Below are 19,532 nucleotides of genomic sequence, written 5' to 3' on the forward strand. Positions count from 1 at the left end.
TCCACAGGTGCTGCCTGACCTGCTGAGTATTTCCAGCATTTTCTGTTCTTATTTTAAACTCTGTGGTAAACCACTGTCATACCTGTCTGTGTCTGTATGTGTATTCCACTAGGTACAGGTCTGGACATGCCTCGGCTGACTCCTCCCACTATTCCAGGTATATAAGTGACTACCTCCCAGTCCCTTAGTATTCTGGACGGGTCGACCACTCGAGACAAGACCTTCATTCTTTAGTTAATAAAAGCCTGATTGTTACTCGCTCAACTTCAGTCTTTTGAGTAATTGATGGCGCATCAATTTTATTAACTAAATTTTTTATAATGGAGAAGATCCTCACACCAGCATGCCTGGACCTGGACAGTCGGGAAGCGGACGCTTCCACCAAGTTTGCTCACTGGCTCACGTGCTTCGAGACATTCCTGACTGCCTCCACTGCGGTCGAAACGGATGCGGACAAACTGTCTGTCCTGTTCTCCAAGGTGAACCACCGAGTGTACTCAGTCATCCGGGATGCGACCTCGTACACAGCCGCCCTCCAGCTCCTCAAGACCCAGTACACGCGCCCTGTGAACGAAGTATACGCTAGGCACCTTCTGGGGAGTCGCAAGCAACAACCTGGGGAATCGACTGAGGAATACCTCCAAGCACTGTCCGTGCTTGGCCGGGCCTGTGGGTGTAAGGCGGTAACGCCCACTAAGTACACGGAGGAACTGATCCGGGATGCCTTCGTAGCGGGCCACAGGTCCAACTACACCAGACAGCGACTGCTGGAGCAGAGTGACCTCACCCTCGACAAAGCCTCCGACATCGCACTAACGCTGGACGCAGCCTTCCGGGGCATGGATGCCTACTCCTCTGCACCGTGGACGCCGCGGGGAACGACAACCTGGGACACGGTAGGACAGCCCCATAGCACCGTGCCACCCCAGCCACAGCCCAACAACGGCCCAACTACCGCAGCAGTGTCCCAAAGCCAGACAGCAGTATCCCAAGGCCAGAAATGCTACTTCTGTGGCCAGGCCAAACACCCCAGAGCGCGCTGCCCGGCGAAGAATGCAACCTGCTCGGGCTGCGGGAAAAAGGGACACTACGCCAGCGTCTGCAAGGCCAAAGCCACCCCGAACGCCAGCAGCGCCGCGTGTGGGCCGTGCGAGCCGCCATCTTGGGCCTCCCCAGCCATGTGCGAACCACCGCAGCAGCAGCCATCTTGGACGACTCCAGCCACATGGGAATCATGGGCGCCGCCATCTTGGACACCAGCCGGGACGCAGCAGACCGCCAACCCCCCCCCATCTGATACTCGCAGCGACACACCGACCCCTACGCTGGCCTCTGTGACGCTGGACCAAACGAGACCGCACCAGCTAGCTCGGTCCAAAATGGACGTTAAGGTAAACGGCCATGCAATAAACTGCCTTTTTGACTCCGGGAGCACAGAGAGCTTCATCCACCCCGACACGGTGCGGCGTTGCTCTCTCCCAGTCCTGCCTGCGCACCAGCGGATTTCTATGGCCTCCGAGTCCCAGTCAGCGGACATTGGCGGCTACTGCGTGGTGACACTAGTAGTAGACGGGACTGTGTTCAATAATTTTAAACTCCTGGTCCTGCCCGACCTCTGCGCTGCCGTTCTACTGGGGTTGGATTTCCAGTGCCACCTCAAAAGCGTTACGATGGCGTACGGTGGCCCCCTCCCCCCACTCACAGTCCGCAGCCAGCAGCCTCCAAATTGCCCGCCGCGCACTAGATGCAACCTCTCCACACTCAGAGTCCCACCCCCCCCACTGTTTGCTAACCTCACCCCCGACTGTAAGCCCATCGCCACAAAGAGCAGGCGATACAGTGCCGGGGACAGGGTTTTCATCAAAACCGAAGTGGAACGGCTCCTGAAGGAGGGGATTATTGAGGGCAGCTCCAGCCCCTGGCGAGCCCAGGTTGTGGTCGTTAAGACCGGCGAGAAACAACGCCTGGTCATCGACTACAGCCAAACAATAAACCGCTACACCCTGCTGGACGCCTACCCACTCCCCCGCATAGCTGACATGGTCAACCAGATCGCGCAGTACCGCGTCTTTTCGACCATTGACCTGAAATCAGCGTACCACCAGCTCCCCATCAGCCCTGAAGACCGCCAGTATACTGCTTTTGAGGCAAACGGCCGCCTCTATCACTTCCTTAGGGTTCCCTTCGGCGTTACCAACGGGGTCTCCGTCTTCCAAAGGGAGATGGACCGGATGGTCGATCAAAACGAGCTGCAGGCCACTTTCCCTTACCTAGATAATGTGACCATCTGCGGCCATGACTTGCAGGACCATGACGCAAACCTCGAGAAATTCCTCCGCACCGCCCAACTCCTGAACCTGACATATAACAAGGAGAAGTGCATATTCCGCACAGACCGCCTCGCCATCCTTGGCTGTGTTGTAGAACACGGGGTCATCGGTCCCGACCCGGACCGGATGCGTCCCCTTATGGAACTCCCACTGCCCCACTGCCTAAAAGCTCTGAAGAGGTGCCTAGGGTTTTTTTCCTACTACGCTCAGTGGGTCCCCTACTATGCAGACAAAGCCCGTCCGCTGATCAAGTCCACCTCTTTTCCCGTGACGGCAGAGGCCCGCTTAGCCTTCCACCGTATCAAGGAAGACATTGCCAAAGCCACCATGCACGCAGTGGACGAATCCATCCCCTTCCAGGTGGAAAGCGATGCGTCCGACTTCGCTCTGGCCGCCACCCTTAATCAGGCGGGGAGACCTGTGGCATTCTTCTCACGAACCCTCCAGGGCCCGGAGACCAGACACTCCGCGGTCGAGAAGGAGGCCCAGGCTATCGTGGAGGCTGTGCGTCATTGGAGGCACTACCTGGCCGGAAAACGATTTACCCTGCTCACTGACCAGCGTTCAGTTGCTTTTATGTTCAACAACAAGCAGAGGGGCAAAATCAAAAATGACAAGATCTTGAGGTGGAGAATCGAACTTTCCACCTACAATTACGAGATCTTGTACCGGCCTGGGAAGCTCAATGAACCCCCAGATGCCCTATCGCGTGGCACCTGCGCCAGCGCGCAGATCGATAGGCTGAGGGCCCTCCACAATGACCTCTGCCACCCGGGGGTCACCAGGTTCTTCCACTTCATCAAGGCCCGCAACCTGCCTTACTCCATTGAGGAGGTCAGGACCATGACCAAGAACTGCCAAGTCTGCGCTGAGTGCAAACCGCACTTTTATAGACCAGACAGAGCCCACCTGATAAAAGCCACTCGCCCTTTCGAACGCCTGAGCGTCGATTTTAAAGGGCCTCTCCCCTCCTCCGACCGCAATGTGTACTTCCTCAACATCATTGACGAGTACTCCCGGTTCCCGTTCGCTATCCCCTGCCCGGACATGACCAGTGCCACGGTCATTAAATGTCTGAACAGCCTCTTCACCCTGTTCGGTTTCCCCAGCTATATCCATAGCGACCGGGGCTCATCGTTTATGAGCGACGAACTCCGCCAGTACCTGCTCGCTAGGGGTATAGCCACAAGCAGGACCACCAGTTACAACCCCCGGGGGAACGGACAGGTGGAAAGAGAGAATGCAACTGTTTGGAAGGCTGCCCTACTAGCCTTAAAGTCTAGGGGCCTTCTGACCTCCCGCTGGCAGGAGGTGCTCCCCGATGCGCTCCACTCGATTCGGTCACTTCTCTGCACTGCCACCAATGCCACCCCTCACGAGAAAATGTTTGTCTTCCCAAGGAAGTCCACATCGGGGACATCGTTACCGCCATGGCTGACGTCCCCAGGGCCGGTACTACTGAGAAGACACGTGAGGGCCAATAAAACGGACCCCCTGGTCGAGAGGGTCGACCTCCTCCACGCCAACCCCCAGTACGCTTACATTGCGTACCCGGACGGGCGGGAGGACACAGTCTCCATACGAGACCTCGCACCCTCGGGGACCGCTGTAACCCACTACCCATTACCACCCCCCCCCACGACCCGATATCCAACCCCAGCAGCCGGCTCGCCTTGGACCGTCACCCATGAGGACTACACTCCAGGGCCCCAGCCTACACGGGACGCGACGCCGGAAGCTCCACCACCCCTGCCGTCGCCACGTCGATCACAGCGGCAGACAAGACCTCCGGAGAGACTCCAATACACGAACTTTTAAATACACTTCACCCCGCCGGACTCATTTTTAAACAAGGGGTGAATGTGGTAAACCACTGTCATACCTGTCTGTGTCTGTATGTGTATTCCACTAGGTACAGGTCTGGACATGCCTCGGCTGACTCCTCCCACTATTCCAGGTATATAAGTGACTACCTCCCAGTCCCTTAGTATTCTGGACGGGTCGACCACTCGAGACAAGACCTTCATTCTTTAGTTAATAAAAGCCTGATTGTTACTCGCTCAACTTCAGTCTTTTGAGTAATTGATGGCGCATCAAACTCCTCTGTTGGCCATAATATATCTTCTTTGAATTATAACAGGAAATGGTTTGCTACAATGAGAAATCAGTTTCTTACCTCCAGCTGGTCAACCAGTTGCATCTCCAGGCTCATCAGTTTGCTCCACAGCACATCAATCTCTGCCCTAAAATGCTTGATTTTACTCTCTAGAATTTGGGACTCGGTGATGTGTTGCATTTCATTAAAATGCTGCGGAGAAAATTGCAGTCAGCAGTTACCTTTGGACCAGAATATACTGGCTACTAAGAACATAAGAGCATAAGAATTAGGAGTGGGAGTCGGCCATTTGGCCCCTCGAGCCTGCTCCGCCATTCAATAAGATCATGGCTGATTTTCGACCTCAGCTCCACTTTCCCACCCGTTACCCATGACATAATAAAACTCACTACGCACTTGGTTCGAGTATAAAGCAAGGCTTTAATCAATTTGTTTCAGAACATGGAGGTCTAGTTGTACTTCACCAGTTCCTGTCTTACAAAATGTCCCTGGGCAAGCTGTGCCCACGCCCGAGTATTTATACTCCTTGGACGGTGCCACCAGCTGGCCGTCCAGTGTTATTTCATGAGTCGTTTCTTCATGATGATGAGATTTATAACAACCCACATCCCTTGATTCCCCAGGAGTCCAAAAATCTATCAATCTCAGACTTGAATATACTCAATGATTCAGTACTCTTTTACTTAAGAGCAAGTTTGATATATAAATCTCCAATCTGCAAAATAAATTGGATTCAATTGCAGATACAGGAAAGAAGAGCGTTTCTATGTATTAAAAAGTACACACTGCTGATTGCCACTAATTCCAACCACTATTGAGGTGGCAGGGCTTTGAAAAGTAAAGTAAGAGACCATACACAAAGAAAAACTGGAAAAGATGAAAGCGAGAGAAATAAAAAGCAAGCAGGAGAAAAAGTAAATGTACAGATATAGCAATGCGAAAGGAAGTGAAAGGAAAATAAAAATAGTTAAGGGAGAGGGAGAGAAAGAAAAGAGAAAAGAAACTACAAAAGAAAGCAAAAGAAAAAGAGGAGACAAAGCAAAGACAAACAAAAACATTGTAAATATTATTAAAGCACTGTCTTTGAATAAAGGAGCTCACATCAGGACCCCTGTTAAAATTCAACAACAATTTGTGTTTATATAGCATCTTTAACCTAGTAAAACGTCCCAAGGCGCTTCACAGGAGCGATTATCAAACAGAATTTGACACTGAGCCACATAAGGAGATCCTAGGACAGGTGACCAAAAGCTTGGTCAAAGAGGTAGTTTTTAAGGAGCGTCTTAAAGGAGGAGAGAGAGGTGGAGAGGTTTAGGGAGAGAATTCCAGAGCTTAGGGCCTAGGCAGTTGAAGGCACGGCCGCCAATGGTGGAGCGATTAAAATCAGGGATGCTCAAGAGGCCAGAATTGGCGGAGCGCTGAGATCTTGTGGGGTTGTAGGGCTGGAGGAGATTACAGAGATAGGGAGGGGCATGGAGGGATCTGAAAATAAATCAACCGGCAGCAAAGAATTATTATGAACATCTTTCTGCTTTGCTAGATCTAGTTTTGTATTTGTTTTAAACTGGCATCAGAGGAATATTTATTGGCTTTAAGAAGTGGACAATGAGAGGCAGTAATAGCCTATGCATATTTTAAGAGACTAAATTGAGGCTTGATGTACAAGGTGCTGAATACAGAATTTATCCCATACTTTTGGACATTAGAAAAGTTGATATAAAAAAAAAAATCACTCCCTTGAGTACCAATAAAATGGGCCTGTATAAAAGCAGGGCACTCATCTCCTGATGTAATATAATATTTATAAAAGTCATGGAGCTAAATGTGCATTACACACGTGACTATTGCTTGTCTTACAGGATCAGTTACTGTTACTTGTCTTACAGAATCTTATAAATATTGTATTGCATTGACAGCAATGCAGTAATCGTATGTCACAGAAAACATCTCATAGGGCATGGTATAGTATTAGGAAAGGAAAGGACTTGCATTTATATAGCATCTTTCACCGCCTCAGGAGATCCCAAAGTGCTTTACAGCCAATTAACTACTTTATGAAGTGTAGTCATTGTTGTAATGTAGGGAAATGTATTATTGAGGTTTCTGGTTTTAAGTTTAAACTGATAACACCTGACCCCTCCTCCACCCCCATTGAAGTTGGTGTTTGTTTCAATAACAGACAAAACACTAGGGGGTGATTTTGTCAACGGGGGCGCGGTTGGAGGCGGGACTGCTGCTTGTCAGGTTTTAGTCCCGCCTCCATCGACTTCTGGCCAACCCACGCTATTTTCCCTTGATTGACTTTGTTAAGCCCGCCCTGTGGGCTTAGCATGCCAATTAAGGGGAAGCCAGTTACAGAGAACGTCAGCGTATGACATTTCATCTGTCAAAAATTTTTGACAGATGAATTGTCATTGTTTGACAGCTCTGTGAAGCTGTCAAACACTGACATTCTATGTTGTTTGATGAGTCCTTGTATTCAAGACTCCTCAAACCTCTTTTGTTAGCAGAAATTAGAAGGTTGTTGCATCAGCGAATGCAGCAGCCATCTGACATCTCTGCCGGTGAGATGCGAGACTCTCCGCTTCCCCAACTGTTGAAGCCTGCAGGAAGAAACAAAGGTAAGTAACCATTTTCTATCACTTTTCACTCACCTCACATACTTACCTCTCCACACTTGCACCCATCACTTACCTTCACAGCGCACTTTTGCACCCATCCGACCCTCGCAGACCCACTGCTCGCCTCGGTGACCCTGGCGGGGTTCCCGACGTCGGGATGCCCGTGCCTCTGATGGAAAAATGGGGATAATCCCCTTCCCGCCTCCAGGAGACGGGACCCAGTGCAGGTTGGCTACCCGCCTCCTGGGAAGATGGCACGGAGGCGGGTTGGGGGCAGGATGGACACCCTCCCTCAGATTCTGCCATTTTCCCGGCAGTCCCGCCTCCCCAGGGCTGGCAAGATCGCACCCATAAAGTCAGAACAAAAAGCCCAAAGTGAGAAAAGGCCATTTGGACCATCAAGCCTACTCCATCCAGATCCATGTATGATCACTGCAGACTGGGCTTCCTACCCATGCCACCTGTGGATCTCCTTAACTCAAGAATAATAAGTTCCTTCCTTTAATTCCCCTGGGAAAAGATCAAGCAGGGCTGCTCATATCTCAGAGCTCTTTCTCAATAGATATTGACCCAGCTTCTTTGTAAAGGTGTCTTTTGACCCTTGTCTTGGGAGTCTACACTGCATCCTGTGGGGAAAAAGTTTATTAAAAGAAATTTGCTCAGAACTTGTTAATTTTGTACTTGTGTTCTCTAAAGAAAGACTTGCATTTACATAGCACCTTTCACATCCTCAGGATGTCCCAAAGCGCTTTACAGCCAATGAAGTACTTTTGTGGTGTAGTCACTGTTGTAATGTAGGAAATGCGGCAGTCAATTTGCGCACAGCAAAGTCTCACAAACAGCAATGTGATAATGACCAAATAGTCTGTTTTTAGGTGTTGGTTGAGGGATAAATATTGGACAAGACACTGGGGAGAATGCCCCTGCTCTTCTTCAAAAAAGTGCCATGGGATCTTTTACTTCCATCTGACAGTGCAGCGCTCCCTCAGTACTGCACTGGAGTGCAGCCTAGATTTTGTATTCAAGTCTCTGGGACTTGAACCCACGACCTTCTGATTCAGAGGCGAGAGTGCTACAGCTGAGCCACAGCTGATACCTCTAATTCTGTGTTCAGCAACCAAATCAAAAAGCTGGTTTACTTTAACTTATCTATGCCATTCAATATTTTAAAGCCCTGCATCATGTCTCCCTTCTGTCTTGTTCAACAAAAATAGGTTCAGCAGAAGACCATGTCAGCACATCGTCCCCTGTGGCCTATTGGGTAATAGCGCTGCCTAGTTGGGTTAAGAACCTACGGCAACCAAGAAGTTGCCAGGTGCGGTTTCTAGCCTGTGTCATGAATCTTATCATGACTCATGAAGTAACACTGGGTGGCCAGCTGGTGGCGCCGTCCAAGGAGTATGAATACTCGGGCGTGGGCCCAGCTTGCTCAGGATGTTTCTGTAACCAGGAACTAGTGATGTAACTAGAACTCATGGTTTTGAAACAGTTGATTAAAGCCTTGTTTTATACTCAAACCAAGCGCTCAGTAGTCTTTTTACATCAGCCTGTATTGCCTTAAGTGACCTCAGCTGAGACAGCAGTGCGGTTGCTACAAATGGCCTCAGTAGCTCAGTAGTAGGGGAAAAAAATTAACCAAGGCTCAGTCCCGATTGCTATCCAGTGATCCCTGTTGGAACGGGTACTAAGGCCAATTTAGTGTCCCAAATTCTGCCTTGGTTGAGATCTGCAAGCTCAGCATAGGCGTGGGTCAAACTTGGGATCTTGCTGGTTTGTATGGTTCAGTATCACGCCACCTGGTGCCTTTATCCATCAAGGGAGCCTGCAGACCTTTCAGAAAACTAATTGTATAAATTAAATACTTGATGGAAACTGGTTGAAAGTCTGTTTGTTTTACTTTGTGATTTTCCTCCTACCTCTTTGTTCATGTCCTCAAATTCCTTGATGATTTTTACTCCTCGTCGCTGGTTATCTTCATTTGCTTCTCGCAAGCATTCCAAAAAATGTTCCACTTCCTTCTCGCGCGTATCAAACCCTTTGAGTCCGTAGTCAAAGAGCTTCTGGCAAACATCGGTGAACCCAATCTTGTATGTGCCAAATCGTCAAGGATGCTGTCATGTGTGGATTATAAAGGATATCATATCGCAGGCCACATTTCTTTTTCTGAAATGTGACTGAAGCTAATAATTAAATTAATTGCCGTTCATTTTTTTTTGTGCCCATGCTACATTTTACTGCAACCATGCTGCACATCTTTGAGTTTCTGCGGAGTGGGTTCTCTGCCACAACAAACGATGAGCAGTATAATTGCAACTGGACCAGTGTCAGTTCAGCATTTGCATCAGGTGTAATACAGGGGGGTACCAGCTATTTTTGGTATTGTTTGCCAGTCACCTTCCAATGCCTCATCCAAGTGGTCACACTTTACGCATGAGTCTGGACAGTGAATGTTTGCAGCTTATTCCACCACACGGAGCAACCTTAGCTGAAACCGATCTTGTCTCCATCTGGCATCCACACACACCCACCTCTAACGGGGATCTCTGGGTAATGATCAGGAATAGGAACCCTGGCCGATTCTCTTCTCCCTAACCCAGGGCACAGAGACAGATTGTACGACTGCCCCTGCCGAGATCAGCTAACTCAGCACAGAGCGGTTATCACACGTGGGACTTTCCTGTTCTATAAAGGCTTGGCTACTCCATGTCGTAACCTGCTAACAGGCTGTAAAGTTAAAATTTAAAGAGCCGCTGGACTGTTAAAAAAGAGCAAGTGGCTCAGTTAATTCCTTTCCAACATTAGAAATGTCACCAGTGGAGGTTGCCCCAATAGCTCAGCAAGTTAATCTAATCAGCAGCCAAGTCATTTGAATCAGGCAAGTTTGAACGCAGTTCAGTCCTGAGCCAGAGCAACAGTAGAGGCGTTACGATTGCTCTCAGCACTCCTGATTAGGGAAGGTGCAATGATGCCCTGCTGGAAGACGACTGGGCTCAATGGGAGTGCTTGGAATTGTTTTGGTGGCATTGGGCTTTACTAACCACCTGCACAAAACTGTTCTTGTGTGTGACTTTGTAAACTCCAGTACGTTACCCATAGCTGTAAATATTAAATGAAGAGGGAGCAAACATAATAAGTTGGAGGTAACAGCAGTGCCCCTTTAACGTGCTCAATACATAAATAACACTTCAAAAGGGATATGTTTCCAGGAATTCTGTCACTCCAGGTAGCAGTAAAAGCTTTGGTGCTTCAGGATCTTCTGCGAACATACTGTTAAACAGACCGGGTCCATTCAGATATTCTACATAGGCGGCCTTAAGTAAAGAAAGGAGTTATTAAACCAAGAAAAACTCGCTCCACCGCAAGAGGAGACACAGACCAATTCTGAGCACAACTTCAACTTCTAGTGGAGTGATTAAAGAATCGCAGTGTGAGTGTTTACATTAGCAGTCTGGGTGTTCCTTGCTTGTAGAACAATTCTAGTACAGCGGAAAGCGCTTACCCCAACTGAGTGGTTAGACAAACCCACTGGACCTCCCAGCATGCCCTGTGTGCATAATTCTGCCACCATACTTTATGTTTTTGTGCAGAATTAATACCATTTATGCAGTATATAAAACATTGGGCTTAACGAGTTATCCAAATTATTTTTTTATCCAAACTGGATAATTGGATCCCTTTATGTAACATTTCCAATTTCTACACTTGATTTTTACTCTTAATCTTTTTCCCTTAGCTCTTAACTTAATATAGGAAAGCTACAAAATGGAAGCTTAGAAAGGCAAAAGAGGCAGTATGATGAACTTCACTTCAGTTTTCACAGAGAAGGTGCATATTGAAATTGTAGAACGAGAGGTGGGTTAGTGGAAGTTATTATTCAAGGCGCGATGGTACAAAAGAAGTTACTTCAACTTAAGGGACCTGACCTGGGATCAAACCAAGAATGTTCTTGGTCAGTAACAAACCATGCTGTACATTTATCTGCGCAGCCATCAGGTGAGGTGTTTTCATTAGCTGAGCTGACACGTGCAGGCAGGCATTACCCGGTTCAAGAATCTCCAAATTAAACTCCTGAGGAATCCACACAGATGCTTCTGTTTGTCCAATAATCGAGTGCACATTCTCTCCCCGTAGGGACACTGCCCACTTTGCCAAGTAAAGAGAGTTTAGGTGTCGGTCAGCAGAAGGTGCAGGCTTAAGGATCTCAAAAGGTAGTGTTGGAGTTTAATACGCTAACACTGCACAGTTTACCTGCACAGAGCACTGGTAAGTTTCCCACTGCTTGTCCAGGCAGGACCCCTACCCACTCAGGCTTTGGCTTTTAGGATTATCTGAACTGTGGGGGAGGAATCCCAGCCAGCGTTGATAGGTCTGCCCCTCCGGGTTCCATTAGTGAGCCACATCGGCTGGTCAATTAACAGTTGCCTGGTTACTGCAGACTCACCTGGCTCAGGTACCAGATTGTTTAAATCTACCACAGAGGGTGGTCTTAGTTCTCAACTTCCATTGCCAGACATGTCATCTTGGGGACCCCAAAGAGACCCGGCCTCCCCCCTGACCCCGACCCCATTAGGAGGGGAATTACATATGGCGGGCTACAGAACTTGAATTTCCATTGGAAGTGGCGAATTTGTAAATGCTCTGTAGCTTGTTCTGTTTTTAGTATAATCACAGAGATCCTGCCAATATGCAGGGTGATAGTCAGCAGCAGCATTTTTTTGATCTTTATGAAGAGTTTGCAGAAATTAGTTGGAAGAAAATAAATGATAAAATGCAAAATTAGACAGAACTCCAGTCTCTCATCAATATTGCAAAGTATCTGGTGAGGTTTGGAATTTCCAGTGTGATCATGGGATACGCAATAATGTAATACACGGGGAAGATGCCCGGCGACAACTCTGCCTCCAGATTCTCCACTCTGCACCTCCCTGTGAGAGGAAGTGAATCTGCTACCTGCAGAATGTTGCTGTGCATCAGTGCTCCAACTGGTTATGTCTCCACTTAATCCCAAATGCCTTTAATTTTCTCCCCTGAAGGTGCCGAATCATGCTGGAGTACAGTCAGTCCTCCCAAATTACCCTTCTTCGTGTGCGAGCCTAAACTGGGCATCGACAGGTTATTCAACTGTGGGGAGGCGCCACAACGGTGTCCGGTCCTGTCTGCACACAACATCCACACACAGGTGTAGTTTCCAGCAGAAAGAAGAGTAGAGGAGCTCTCCCCGGTAGGGAGGACTTAGGGGTGGAAAGTGTACTTGATTTAATTTCCCCTTCCAAGCCAATTTTAGTGCCTCCTTGATCAGTTGACGCAAACATTTATCGAAAATAAAGTAACCGTTACAAGGAACTGAACCTTTAAGAAAAATACTTAAGTGAAGATTTGATTGCCAATTGCACAGCTTAATTTACGATACAAGAAGTTTGCTTACCTTATGTAAAGCCAGCTCTTCTTCTTCCAACCTAATCTTTTCGTGCTTTTTAAATGTCGCATTTTCACGGTGCACCAAATTCGCAACAGCACTGTGATGCATTCCTAAAGCCATTTCTTTCTTTAATAAATAGAGATTTTTCAATTCATGACTTTTGCAAAACACATTTTCTTCTCTTCCACAATCTTTGATCTGCACGTGAGGCAGGTAATTGCTCCCAGATCTCTGCCAGTGTCATTGTAAAACTAGCTACCTCAAAAATGAAAGACTTGCATTTAAATAGCGCTTTTCATGACCTTAAGACGTCCCGAAGCACTTTATAGCCAATGAAGTGCTTTTGAAGATTAGTCATTGTTGTAATGTAGGAAATGTGGCAGCCAATTTGCGCACAGCAAGGTCCCACAAGGCGGCAGCGGTGACTGCAAGAGGCAGCAGAGACCAGGTAGGCCTCAGAGCGGCGGCGGCGGACCTGCGGGAAACTCGGCGGCGGCGGTGGCTACAAGAGGCAGCAGAGACCAGGTAGGCCTCAGGGTGGTGGCGGCAGACCTGCGGGAAACTCGGCGGCGGCGGTGACTACAAGAGGCAGCAGAGACCAGGTAGGCCTCAGAGCGGTGGTGGCGGACCTGCGGGAAACTCGGCAGCGGCGGTGACTACAGGAGGTGGCAGAGACCAGGTAGGCCTCAGAGCGGCGGCGGCGGACCTGCGGGAAACTTGGCGGCGGCGGTGACTACAGGAGGTGGCAGAGACCAGGTAGGCCTCAGAGCGGCGGCGGCGGACCTGCGGGAAACTTGGCGGCGGCGGTGACTACAGGAGGTGGCGAGGACCAGGTAGGCCTCAGAGCAGCGGTGGTAACTACAGGAGGTGGCGAGGACCAGGTAGGCCTCAGAGCGGCGGCGGCGGTGACTACAGGAGGCGGCGAGGACCAGGTAGGCTTACCAATCTCCAATCTCAGAGAGAGGGAGAGAAGTAAAAAGTAATCGAAGTGTGACGTCACCAGAAAGCAGGTAAGTGATTGGTTGGTGAGTATTTCTCGCTTTTTAAACTTTAACTCTGTGGTTTATAGTTTCTAAGCTCTCTGTGGTGTAGCGGGGACTGTTTGTAAACCAGGGCCCTTAAATATATCATTTAACTGTAGTGTAATTGGTGGGATTGATTTGATTTAATTTATTTTGAATGAATTAAAGGGTAAGTCATGACAGGAGAGCTCGGCCCCGTGGCATGCTCCTCCTGCGCTATGTGGGAACTCAGGAACATTTCCTGTGTCCCTGACAACCATGTGTGCAGGAAGTGTATCCAGCTGCAGCTATTGGCAGACCGCACTGCGGTGCTGGAGCTGCGATTGGATGCATACTGGACCATTCGCGATGCTGAGGACGTCGCGGATATCACATTTAAGCAGTTGGTCACACTGCAGGCAAAGGTTCCACAGGCAGAAAGAGAATGGGTGACCAACAGGCAGAGTAGTAGGCGCAGGCAGGTAGTGCAGGACTCCCCTGTGGCCATCCCCCTCTCAAACAGATATACCACTTTGGATACTGATGGGGGGGATGGCTTACCAAGGGAAGGCAGCAGCAGCCAACTTCCTGGCACCAGGGGTGGTTCTGCTGCACAGGACGGGAGGAAAAAGAGTGGGAGAGCTATAGTGATACGGGATTCTATTGTAAGGGGAATAGATAGGCGTTTCTGCGGCCGCAAACGAGACTCCAGGATGGTGTGTTGCCTCCCTGGTACAAGGGTCAAGGATGTCTCAGAGCGGCTGCAGAACATTTTGGAAGGGGAGGGTGAACAGCCAGTTGTCGTGGTACATATAGGTACCAACGATATAGGTAAAAACTGGGATGAGGTCCTAAAAGCTAATAGGGAGTTAGGAGGTAAATTAAAAAATAGGACCTCAAAGGTAGTAATCTCAGGTTTGCTACCAGTGCCATGTGCTAGTCAGAGTAGAAATAGAAGGATATTTCAGATGAATACGTGGCTAGAGGAATGGTGCAAGGGGGAGGGATTCAAATTCCTGGGACATTGGAACCAGTTCTGGGGGAGGTGGGACCAGTACAAAATGGACGGTTTGCACCTGGGCAGGGCCGGGACCAATGTCCTAGGGGGAGTGTTTGCTAGTGCTCTGGGGGAGGGTTTAAACTAAAATGGCAGGGGGTTGGGAACCTGAGCGGGGAGACAGAGGAAAGGGAAACGAGGATAAAAGCAAAAGACAGGAAGGAGAAAAACAAAAGTGGCAGACAGAGAAATCAAGGGTTTAAATCAAACATGGCCACAGTAAATAATAATTCTAAAAGATCTAAGAGCGTTAAAAAAACAAGCCTGAAGGCTTTGTGTCTTAATGTGAGGAGCATTCGTAATAAGGTGGATGAATTAGCTGCGCAAATAGAGGTAAACGAATATGATATGATTGGGATTATGGAAACCTGGCTCCAGGGTGGCCAAGGCTAGGAACTCAACATCAGGGGTATTCAATATTCAGGAAAGATAGGCAAAAAGGAAAAGGAGGTGGGGTAGCATTGCTGGTTAAAGAGGGGATCAACACAATTGTAAGGAAGGATATTAGCTCTGATGATGTGGAATCTGTATGGGTAGAACTGAGAAATACCAAGGGGCAGAAAACGTTAGTGGGAGTGGTATGTAGACCTCCAAACAGTAATGCGGAGGTCGGGGATAACATTAAAAGGGAAATTAGAGAAGCATGCAATAAGGGCACAGCAGTTATCATGGGTGACTTTAATCTACATATAGATTGGGCTAACCAAATTAGTAACAATACTGTGGAGGAGGAATTCCTGGAGTGTATACGGGATGGTTTCCTGGACCAATATGTCGAGGAACCAACTAGAGATCAGGCCATCTTAGACTGGGTATTATGTAATTAGAAAGGATTAATTAGCAATCTTGTTGTGCGAGGCCCCTTGGGTCGGAGCGATCATAATATGATAGAATTCTTCATTAAGATGGAGAGTGAAGTAGTTGACTCAGAGACTAGGGTCCTGAATTTAAATAAAGGAAACTACGATGGTATGAGGTGCGAGTTGGGTAGGATTGATTGGGGAATGTCACTCAAAGGGTTGACGGTGGATAGGCAATGGCAAACATTCAAAGATCACATGGATGAACTACAGAATTTGTTCATCCCAGTTTGGCATAAAAATAAAACAAAAAAGGTGACTCAACCGTGGCTAACAAGGGAAATTAGAGATAACATAAGATCCAAGGAGAGGACATATAAATTGGCCAGAAAAAGCAGTAAACCTGAGGATTGGGAGCAGTTTAGGATTCAACAAAGGAGGACAAAGGGATTAATTAAGAGGGGGAAAATAGAGTATGAGAGTAAGCTTTCAGGGAACATAAAACTGACTGTAAAAGCTTCTATAGATATGTGAAGAGAAAAAGATTGGTGAAGTCAAGAGTAGGTCCCTTGCAGTCAGAATCAGGGGAATTTATAATGGGGAACAAAGAAATGGCAGACCAATTAAATACATACTTTGGTTCTGTCTTCACAAAGGAGGACACAAATAACCTCCCAGAGATGTCGGGGAACATAGGGTCTAATGAAAGGGAGGAACTGATAGAAATCAGTATTTGTAGGGAAATGGTGTTAGAGAAATTGACGGGATTGAAGGCCGATAAATCCCCAGGGCCTGATAATCTACATCCTAGGGTACTTAAGGAAGTGGCCCTAGAAATAGTAGATGCATGGCTGGTCATCTTCCAAAATTCAATAGACTCTGGAACAGTGCCCATGGATTGGCGGGTAGCTAATGTTACCTCACTGTTCAAAAAAGGTGGTAGAGAGAAAACGGGGAATTTTGATAAGGTCCCGCGTAAGAGATTAGTGTGTAAAGTTAAGGCACATGGGATTGGGGGCAAGGTATTGACTTGGATAGAGAACTGGTTGGCAGACAGAAAGCAAAGAGTTGGAATAAACGGCTCTTTTTCCAAATGGCAGGCAGTGACTAGTGAGGTACCGCAGGGATTGGTCCTTGGGCCCTAGCTATTCACAATATATATTAATGATCTGGACAAGGGAACTAGATGTAATATCTCCAAGTTTGCAGATGACACAAAGCTGGGTGGGCATATGTGCCATGACGAGGATGCCGAGAAACTCCAGTATGATTTGGACAGGTTGGGTGATTGGGCAGAAGCATGGCAGGTGCAATATAACGTGGATAAATGCGAGGTGGTGTCAAAAACAAGAAGGCAGATTATTATCTGAATGGCAATAGATTGGGAGAAGGGGAAGTGCAATGAGACCTGGGTGTCCTTGTGCACCAGTCGCTGAAGGTAAGCATGCAGGTGCAGCAGGCGGTTAAGAAGGCAAATGGTATGTTGGCCTTCGTAGTGAGAGGGTTTGAGTACAGGAACAAGGATGTCTTGCTGCAGTTGTACAGGGCCTTGGTGAGACCACATCTTGAGTATTGTGTGCAGTTTTGGTCGCCTTATCTGAGGAAGGATGTTCTTGCCAAGGAGGGAGTGCAGCGAAGATTCACCAGGCTGATACCTGGGATGGCATGAATGACGTATGAGGAGAGATTGGGTCGGTTGGGCTTGTACTCGCTGGAGTTTAGAAGAATGAGAGGGGATCTCATTGAAACTTATAAAATTCTAACAGGACTGGACAGACTAGATGCAGGAAGGATGTTCCCGATGGTCGGGGAGTCCAAAACCAGGGGTCACAGTCTAAGGATAAGGGGTAAGCCATTTAGGACAGAGATGAGGAGGAATTTCTTCACCCAGAGAGTGGTGAACCTGTGGAATTCTCTACCACAGAAGGCAGTAGAGACCAATTCATTAAATATATTCAAGAAGGAGTTGGATATATTTCTTAAGGCTAAAGGGATAAAGGGATATGGGGAGAAAGCAGGGACAGGGTACTGAATTTGGATGATCAGCCATGATGGCGGAGCAGGCTCGAGGGGCCGAATGGCCTACTCTTACTCCTATCTTCTATGTTTCTAAACAGCAATGTGATAATGACCAGCTAATCTGTTTTAGTGACGTTGGTTAAGGGATAAATGTTGACCAAGACACCATTGAGAACTCCTTTGCTCTTCTTCGAAATAGTGGTTTGGGAACTTTAAAGTCCACCTGAGAGGGCAGACGGGGCATCGGTTTAACGTCTCATCCAAAAGACGGCACCCCTGACAGTGCTGCACTCCCTCAGTACTGCACTGGGAGTGTCAGCCGAGACTTTGTGCTCAAGTCTCTGGAGTGGGGCTTGAACCCACAATCTTCTGATTCAGAGGCGTTAGAGCCACGGCTGACACCTAAAAGGTGCGGGACGAGATTATCTCCTTCCCTGTGAGTTCCTGGCACCTCCCCACAGAGGCACGGCTGAGGTCTGGAATTCTGGATGGCAGATCCTTACGTGTTTGTCCACATTCCACGACCCCTCAGCACAGCATGTTGCATCTCTAATACTCTGCACCCTTTCAAAAACATGTTTTATTTATTTCCCTTCTCTGTCCTGCTTATAATAGTGATGGTGTATAGAAAGCATCATTACTTGCATCAAATGGTGTTATTAAAGCCCAGAATACAGTACAGCTGACTTAAAAATACTGCTCCTTTTCCTGTTCATTTCTCCCTGCCCTTCTTCATTGCCGAAAGATGTGGACTCCTTGCTGGGGTTACAGGTGCACAGTGGCCATCCATTTGTGAGCCTGGACATTGAATGTCAACAACAACAACAACAACAATAACTTGTATTTATATGGCGCCTTTAACGTAGTAAAACGTCCCAAGGTGCTGCACAGGAGTATTTTAAGACAAAAAATTTGACACTGAGCCACATAAGGATAAATTAGGGAAGGTGACCAAATGCTTGGTTAAAGAGGTAGGTTTTATGGAGCGTTGTAAAGGAAGAAGGAGAAGTATCGAGGTGGAGAGGTTTAGGCAGGGATTTCCAGAGCTTAGGGCCTAGGCAGCTGAAGGCACGGCCACCAAAGGTTGAGCGATTATTATCAGGGATGCTCAAGAGGGCAGAATTAGAGGAGCACAGGGGGTTGTGGGGCTGAAGGAGATTATAGAGATAGGGAGGGGTTTGAAAACAAGGATGAGAATTTTGAAATCGAGGCACTGCTTAACTGGGAGCCAATGTAGGTCAGCAAGCACAGGGGAGATGGGCGAACGGGACTTGGTGCGAGTTAGGACATGGGCTGCCGAGTTTTGGATGACCTCGAGTTTACGTAGGATGGAATATGGGAGGCCAGCCAGGAGTGCGTTGGAATAGTCAAGTCTAGAGGTAACAAAGGAATGGATGAGGGTTTCAGCAGAGGATGAGCTGAGGCAAGAGCGGAGACGGGCGATGTTACGGAGGTAGAAGTAGGCGGTCTTTGTTATGCTGCGGATATGTGGTCGGAAGCTCATTTCAGGGTCAAATATGACACCAAGGTTGCAAACAGTGGTTCAGCTTCAGACAGATGTTAGGGAGAGGGATGGAGTCAGTGGCTAGGGAATGGAGTTGGTGGCGGGGACCGAAAACAATGGCTTCGGTTTTCCCAATATTTAATTGGAGGAAATAGACTATTTGATCACAGGAGACATCACAGCTGAGCCCAACTTTCATCTTCCCTCATCAATGCCCATCCCCGGGGTTGTTGGAGAGCGATCAGGAGCTTTATTTCCTTTATTAGCCGAGGCATAGAATATAACAGCAAGGAGGTTATGCTGGAACTGTATAAAACACTAGTTAGGCCACAGCTAGAGTACTACGTACAGTTCTGCTCACCACATTACAGGAAAGATGTGATTGCACTATAGAGGGTACAGAGGAGATTTACGAGGATGTTGCACTGGAGAATTTTAGCTATGAGGAAAGATTGGATAGGCTGGGGTTGTTTTCTTTGGAACAGAGGAGGCTGAGGGGAGACTTAATTGAGGTGTATAAAATTATGAGGGGCCTGGATAGAGCGGATAGGAAGGACCTATTTCCCTTAGCAGAGAGATCAATAACCCAGGGGCATAGATTTAAAGTAATTGGTAGAAAGATTAGAGGGTAGTTGAGGAAGAGTTTTTTCCACTGAGGGTGGTAG

At 48.0% G+C, this 19,532-nt stretch overlaps 1 protein-coding gene across 2 annotated transcripts in view; it reads right to left on the reverse strand.

The window, feature by feature from the left end:
- The window catches only part of drc3 (dynein regulatory complex subunit 3), a 46,636-nt gene that overhangs the window by 11,721 nt on the left and 15,383 nt on the right, over positions 1-19,532 (reverse strand). For both annotated transcript variants that reach the window (XM_086000179.1, XM_086000178.1), the window contains 4 exons: positions 12,493-12,612; positions 10,263-10,378; positions 8,984-9,155; positions 4,507-4,638 (listed from right to left, as the gene is read on the reverse strand). In XM_086000179.1, the coding sequence (XP_085856305.1) occupies positions 4,507-4,638; positions 8,984-9,155; positions 10,263-10,378; positions 12,493-12,612 (540 nt within the window). The remainder of the gene's footprint in view (positions 1-4,506; positions 4,639-8,983; positions 9,156-10,262; positions 10,379-12,492; positions 12,613-19,532) is intronic.

The sequence above is a fragment of the Somniosus microcephalus genome, chromosome 11, assembly GCF_052327205.1.
Source record: "Somniosus microcephalus isolate GS21.2 chromosome 11, FLI_Smic_1.0, whole genome shotgun sequence".
In the NCBI taxonomy this organism is placed as follows: domain Eukaryota; kingdom Metazoa; phylum Chordata; class Chondrichthyes; order Squaliformes; family Somniosidae; genus Somniosus; species Somniosus microcephalus.